This window comes from Chrysochloris asiatica, unplaced genomic scaffold (assembly GCF_000296735.1).
Source record: "Chrysochloris asiatica unplaced genomic scaffold, ChrAsi1.0 scaffold00164, whole genome shotgun sequence".
NCBI lineage: Eukaryota > Metazoa > Chordata > Mammalia > Afrosoricida > Chrysochloridae > Chrysochloris > Chrysochloris asiatica.
Window position 1 is genome coordinate 4,065,787 of NW_006408682.1, and position 7,359 is coordinate 4,073,145.

The following is a 7,359-nucleotide window of genomic DNA, read 5'->3' on the forward strand; positions in this document are numbered from 1 at the left end:
CCGACTCATAGAGACCCTGTACAGGGCTTCTGAGGCTGTAAATCTTTACGAGAACAGAAAGCCTCATCTTTCTCCCACGGAACAGCTGGTAGTTTCGAACTGCTGACCTTGAGGTTCGCAGCCCGATTCGTAACTGCTGACCTTGAGGTTCGCAGCCCGATTCGTACCAGAGCTCCTTAAAATAGCCATAGGGTGGCTGTTAGTTGTTCTTTTGAGAAAATGATCCATGAGGGGGAAAACTACCCACTAGTTAGTTCATCTAAGCACTCAAGCAATAAGAAGTGTTTCTCAAGAACATCAAACTTCAGAATGCATAGAAACACTCTGTGCACATCCCATTCCATTACAAAGGATGTTTAAATAATTCATGTATCAGTGGTTAAGACTTAATAACGTGATAATTTTTACTCCTTCATCAAGGATATTCTTAAGGTAAACATTTTATTTTACTGCAATGAATACTAGTACAGTTTGGTACTAATGACTTAATTTATGCTATGATGCTAGCAGTTCTGCTCCTCCTCCCCTATTGCTTTTGTGACTTGAGTACAAAGGTCCATACAGTAAAAAAAAAAAAAGAAAAGAACATCTTAGCATTATTTCAGGGTTCCACATAATCATACTTTGAAAACTGTGATGGTGGTAGTGGCTATGTATTGTCAAGTAGGGTTTTAACTCACAGTGACCCTGTACACAGGGTTTCTGAGACTGTAAATCTTTAAGGAGGGGCTGGTGGATTCGAACTCCTGAACTTGTGGTTAGCAGCCTAATGTGTAACTCACTATGGCACATGACGACAACAACAGCTACTCTTTTACAGATCAGAGAACTGAGGAAGACTGTGGTTTCACTTTCACTATGGAAGCACTGAAAGGAACCCTGGTTGGCACAGTGGTCAAGAATCTGGCTATTTTCCATGGGGGAATGGTGTGACAGTCAGCTTCCATGAAGATCGCTACCTGGAAAACCCTATATGGCAGATCAACCACACAGCACCCAACTACAACAGTATTTCAATTTTTAAAAATTTAGAGTGTGCTATCTGCATACAATTAACTTGACACTAGAAGCAAACAACTCAAGAGCGCTATATACATTCTCACAAACTGGACCTAAGGATCAAAATGACAGGCAGTGCTCATGTACACCCTTGTATGGAAACGTCTTGGGTTTAAAGAATTCACATGTTTTGAAAAACAGTTCAAGAAAGATTCACAGATTTTTTTATATATAGTTATGAATGAATCATGCTTTCAATTGCTTTAAGCTGTGAAGTACAACTTGAAAAATTTTACATTGTTAAACAAAAAAAAAAAAGCAAAGCCACTGCCGTAGAGTGGATGGTGACTTACAGCAACCCTAGACAGGGGCTCCAAGATCAAATCTTTACTAGTGCAGGCAGCCTCGTCTTCGTCCTGCAGAGTTGACTGCTGTGCTTGAACTTCCAACCTGGTAGTCAGTAGTCCAGTGCTTATCTTTTGGCACCGCCAGCTTTATCAGAATGGCTTAGTGTCAAGAATGCCTGCTGTAGGAAGGGAGCTATATCCACTAATACAGAATCCTGAAAATAAAATCTGCAAATTCTATAACTACAAAGAAACACCTAGGTGTCCAAATTGGGCAGTGCAAAAGCTCATGAGACACCTCTTTCACTAAACTGATAAAGACCGAGAACTGGCATTTGTGCCGAGAACTGGTACAAATGACACCTCAAGTTAGAATTACAGGAACCCTGTTGGTGCAGGGGGTTAAGTGTTGGCCTGATAACTGAAAAGTTGGCAGTTTGAACTCAGCAGCCGCTCTGTGGAAGAAAGATGAGACAATATGCTTCTGTAAAGAATTACCAACTCTAACCCTAGGAGCTCTGGTAGCATAGTGGTTACGAATCAGGCTGCGAACTGCAAGGTCAGCAGTGCAAAACTATCAGCTACTCTGTGGGAGAAAGATGAAGCTTTCGGCTCCCGTAAAGATTTACAGCCTCGGAAACCCTGTTCAGGGTCGCTATGGGCCAGAACCGACTAGAAGGCACTTAACAACTACGATCCTAGTAGATCTGGAAGCACAAAATACGGCTGCCTTTGCAGTAAAGTACAGTAGAGATAGTACAGAAGAAACAAAGGCAATGATTCAAGAGCAGGCATGGTAGCTCCAAAGTAAGAAATGGGTAGGAAGCATTTTTGCTGTTGTTGTTTTCTGTAGGCTGATAAAACTCAGTTTTAGATAATGTTAGTTGAAAACAATGTTATGTAATTGTAGGGCAAAAAGGTGGATATGTTTATTTAATAAGTAAGGACTGTGGGACCAATGCTCGGGTTAAAACTCAGACAGGAAATAATTCTATTCATAATGGGCAAATAAGGTTCTACAGAAGCTCTGGAAACAATAGGGTATTAATTAACTAAGAAGTCCTTCTTTCTCTTGGTCCAAGAGATTTATTTAATAGGTTATACTGGAGTCCTGGAGGCCTGGTGTGACACTGAAGGCTATGCACTGGGTGTCAAGGTCAGTTAGAACCGAAAGGTCAGTGGTTCAAATCCACCAGTTCATCCTTAGAAACCCTGTAGGGGTCCCTATGAGTTGGAACCGACTTAACAAGCACTTAACAACATAGTAAGACAAACTTAAATTCACTTGAATTAAAATACGCACACTACAAGTAAAAAGAGAAATCTTTACGTTTCCATCCCAAAACATTTTTTATAAGCACAAATCTGACTCAACAGAGACACAGTAATGCCAGAGATGGAGGCAAAGAGGATGATGTGGAGAGATGGAGTAGCTGGGAACTCTAGACCCAGAGAGAGAGGGGCTGTGTGCTGATGGTCAGGGGACAGGCTTGCGGGGGGTACCATTTGGTTGGTTGATGATAAATGGAGGGGATTGTAACCATGACAATGTAACGATATACAACATGATGAAGGTAAAGCTAATGTTCTCCCATGTAAACTATTACATAATTCACAATAAAACATTAAAATAAGACACCAAAATTAAAAACAAAAAACAAACCAAAAAAAAACCTGACTAAAATTTTTACTGCCAACCAACTCTATGGACCAATATAGACAAATGGTACACGGCAGTGACCAAGAAAAACTTCTGTTCTCCTAGATCAGAGAGAGACACTGAATAGATGAATAAACCAAATACAGAATTCTGGGAGGGGCTAAATTCTATAAAGAAAATAAAGCAGTACAAGGGTTCAGAGAATGACAGTAGGAACTAGGAAGGAAGTTACTGAAGATATACAAAGTTTCCCAGAAGAGGGCATGTTTCTGAGCAAAAAGCATAAATTAAAAGGGAGAAAGTCATAGGAAGATCTGGGCTACAGCCATCCTATTCCAATAAACAAGTAGATAGCTGCTTTAAAAAATAAACTTAGGCATTGAATGGATGAATTTTGTATTTCAAATGATCATAGCTCTATTTTAATAAGTCTCTAAAAGTGGGGAGCATGAACTCATAGAAGACCTAATTTACCTTTTGTTCCAGGTCTCCAGAAGAATAGTCCTCTTCTGCAGGATGCCTGAAACATAGATTATGCTGATGCCACCACATCCACTGAAAACCCCACTGCTGGTTGGATAGTACTTAATGTGAAGAAATAAATTTAGATGATGCAACTGACAGCCTTACTGGGGTTTATAATAATAATGACACACACAAAAATCACCTAACAATCACACTTAAATCTGGGAAAACCTCACAATGTTGTAACACAGCATTTGATTAGCACCTAGTAGACCAGCTCCGATCTGTAGCTAGGTTCCCTTAAGATGGGATTTATGATGTCACAGTATAGCTACCAATGTCACAGAGCTACTGGCCGGGGTTGAAGAGAGTTGATGAAAGATGAAAAAAATGGGCTGAATTCACAATATAGCAGATTGCAGTACCAAGTCTGCTGCTTGAGAAATCTAATCTCTCTATATAACAATGTTTAATGTCAAGGACAACAAAAATCCAGTGAAAAGCTAAGCAACACATGTGAAACCCCTCCTGATTTCTGTAAATTAAAAGACAGAAAAAAAAAAAAATCAAGAGTCTGTTTCTTCTAAGGAAAACAACAAAACAAAACATTTAAAGGATATTTCAAATATTTTAAGACAGAAATAAGAATATTGCAAGGGTGAACACAATATAAAATCTATTAGTTTTTAAAAACCCTCATTTAGTTATGCTAAGGAAAAACATACACAAAATGAAAAATGCAGAGTTTGATGCCTACCTATCCCATTGACATGTTTGGGGTGTTTTAGACAATATGGAAAACAAATCGCAAAATCAATGGTGTTTTAAGTTTACTTCATTTTACCTGGACAATAGCAATGGAAAAAATATGTTGATAACAGAATCAACCAAGTGAGACTAATAGTTTTATATTTACTATCTGCTATGATTCTAACGAACTCCATGATGGTGTCACTGCCTCAAATCCTGTTTGTATAGGTTGTTGTTAAATACTGTCAAGTCTAGTGACCCTGCATAGGGTTTCCAAGGAGCAGATGGTGAGCGTGGACCACTGACCTTGCGTTCACACGGCTTTGCAGTCTAGTGCATTAACCCAGGTAGAGCATACATAAATAGTCATCTAAAATCCATAATCAGAATAAAACAAGAAGGGAAAGAGGAATTGCTGTTTTCAGTATTATATATATATAATCATGGCTGAACTTTATGTCCCTAAAAAAATTTACCTCTTGAAAGCAAAGAAAACATCAAAATTAAGTCATTCTAAATTATACAGAAGAGTTTTTGAAAAGTTTATTTTGAAAAAGCAAGACCTTAAAAAAGTTCGTAGGAAAAAATCCATTATCTTTTCATTCTGTATTTCTGTGAAAAAATTTTTTAACTTTTTACTGTGAATTGAATGAAGTTTTACAGAGTAGATTATCAATTTTACATTCAACAAATCATATTCATTTCATTTCAACGATTGCAATCCCCTTTGGTTCCTGTGATTGTTTCCATTACTTATTTTTCCCTAAACCTTCTGAATTTCATCCTTAAAGAAATGCTGCCCTTTTGATCTCAAATGGCTATTCTTCAGTATGTATACCTTACTAATGTTGTTGTCCCTCCTATATGCACAGCTGTTGTTGTTAAACGCTGTCCAGTTGGTTCCTATCCATAGGGACCCTGTATAAGGTTCCTAAGGAGCGATTGATGAGCTTGAACCACCGACTTTGTAGTTCAAACGGCTTTGCAGTCTGGCGCATTAACCCACAACGTCACACCAGGACTCCATATACCTAGCTACTATCTACTAATACCTGTATGTACTACACATCTATCTATGTATCTGGTGCTTGGCTGAAATTTGGCCATGAGGGTGAGGTCACTTTCAAACCAGAAAGGTAGCCGAAGGCCATAGTCTCAGGTTCCTTCAGTCTCTTTCTGACCAGCAAGCCTAGTCTTTTTTATTAATTTTCAGTTTTGTTCTACATGTTCTTCTATCTAACATTCAGGACCTTCATTTGATGATGGGGCACAACTCAAAATGGAGAGAAACAGCTGTAAACATCCATTAATAATTAGAACATGAAATGTATGAAGTATGAATCTAGGAAAATTGTCAAAAATAAACATCGATGTGTGTTGAAGACTGGGGGGTGGGGGTTAGTGTAGGGGGCAGGCTTGCAGGGTATACCCTTTGGTTGGTTGATGATGCATGGAGGGGATTGTAACCATGGCAATGAAAAGATTTACGATAGAATGATGTAAAACCAATGTTCTTCCATGTAAACTATCATAGAATTCACAATATTAAAAAAAAAAAAAAACCCTCAAAAAATAAACATCGATATCTAAGGCATTAGTGAGCTAAAATGGACTGGTATAGGCCATGGTGAATCTGACAACCACATGATTTACTATGCCAGGAAAGGCAAATTGAAAAAGAATGGTGTTGCATTCATTGTCAAAAAGAACATATCCAGATCAGTCATGAGGTACAACGCTGTCTGTGATAGGATAATAACCAAGCACCTACAGGGCAGACCAGTTAATACCACTATTACTCAAATTTAAGCACCAACCACTAAAGTCAGTGAGGATGAAACAGAAGAATTCTATCAACTTCTTCAATCTGAAATTGACCAAACATGCAATCAAGATCTATTGATCATTACTAGCAAATGGAATACAAAGGCTGGAAACAAAGATGAAACATCAGTAGATGGAAAATATGGCCTTGGTGATAGAAATGATGCTGGAGATTGCATGATAGAACTCTAAAAAGCCAATGATTTGTTCATTTGAAATATCTTCTTTAGATAGCATAAGGGAAGACTATACACATGGAACTCACCAGATGAAATACACAGAAATCAAATTAACTGCATGTGTGGAAAGAGACAGTGTAAAAACTCCGTATCATCAGCCAAAACAAGGCCAGGAGCAGACTGTGGAACAGACCATCAATTACTCATATACAAATTCAGACTAAAGCTAAAGAAAATTAAAAGAAATCCACAAGAGCCAAAATATGACCTTGAATATATCCCACCAGAATTTAGAGATCATCTGAAGAACAGATTTGATACATTAGACACTAAAGACCAGAAGAGCAGTGGGATGACATCAAGAACATCATACAGGAAGAAAGCAAAAAGTTATTAAGAAGACAAGAAAGAAGGAAAAGGTCAAAATGGATGTCAGAAGAGACACTGAAATTTGCTACCCAGCGTAGAGATGCTAAAGCAAATGGAAGAAGAGAGGAGGTACAAGAGCTTAACAAAAAATTTCAAAGGTCAGCTTGAGAAGACAAGTCAAATATTACAACAAAATGTGCAAAGATCTGGAACCAGAAAACCAAAAGAAAATGCTCAGGATTTCTCAAGCTGGGGGAACTGAAGAAAAAATTGAAGCCTCGACTTTTGTTAGTGGGCAAATTATTGAATGATGCAGAAAGCATCAAAAGAAGATGGAAGGAATACAGAGTCACTGTACTAAAAGGAAATGGTTGATGTTCAACCATTTCAAGAAGTAGATATGATCAAGAGCCAATGATGCTGAAGGAAGAAGTCCAAGGTGCACGGAAGGAATTGGCAAAGAACAAGACACCAGGAATTGATGGAATTAAAATGGAAATCTTTCAAGAAAGTGAAGCAGCACAGAAGGCACTCACTCATCTCTGCCAAGAAATTTGGAAGACAACTATCTGGCCAACTGATTAGAAGAGATCCCTATTTATGCCCATTCCAAAGAGAGGTGACCCAACGGAATGTGGAAATCATCAGACAATCTCTTTGATATCCCATGTGAATAAAGTTTACTAAAGGAGCTCTGGTAGTGTAGTGGTTACGAATCGGGCTGCGAACCTTAAGGTCAGCAGTTCGAAACTACCAGCCGCTCCGC

General features: G+C 38.4%; 1 protein-coding gene across 8 annotated transcripts in view; it reads right to left on the reverse strand.

Annotated features, from left to right (window-relative positions):
* Nucleotides 1–7,359, reverse strand: part of CREM (cAMP responsive element modulator) — a 135,224-nt gene that overhangs the window by 39,865 nt on the left and 88,000 nt on the right. For 3 of the 8 annotated variants that reach the window (XM_006871237.1, XM_006871235.1, XM_006871234.1), the window contains exon 1: nt 3,481–3,558. The exons of the other annotated variants lie outside the window; for them this stretch is intronic. In XM_006871237.1, the coding sequence (XP_006871299.1) occupies nt 3,481–3,558 (78 nt within the window). Of the gene's footprint in view, nt 1–3,480; nt 3,559–7,359 lie in introns of those variants that run through there. 8 annotated transcript variants of the gene reach the window in all.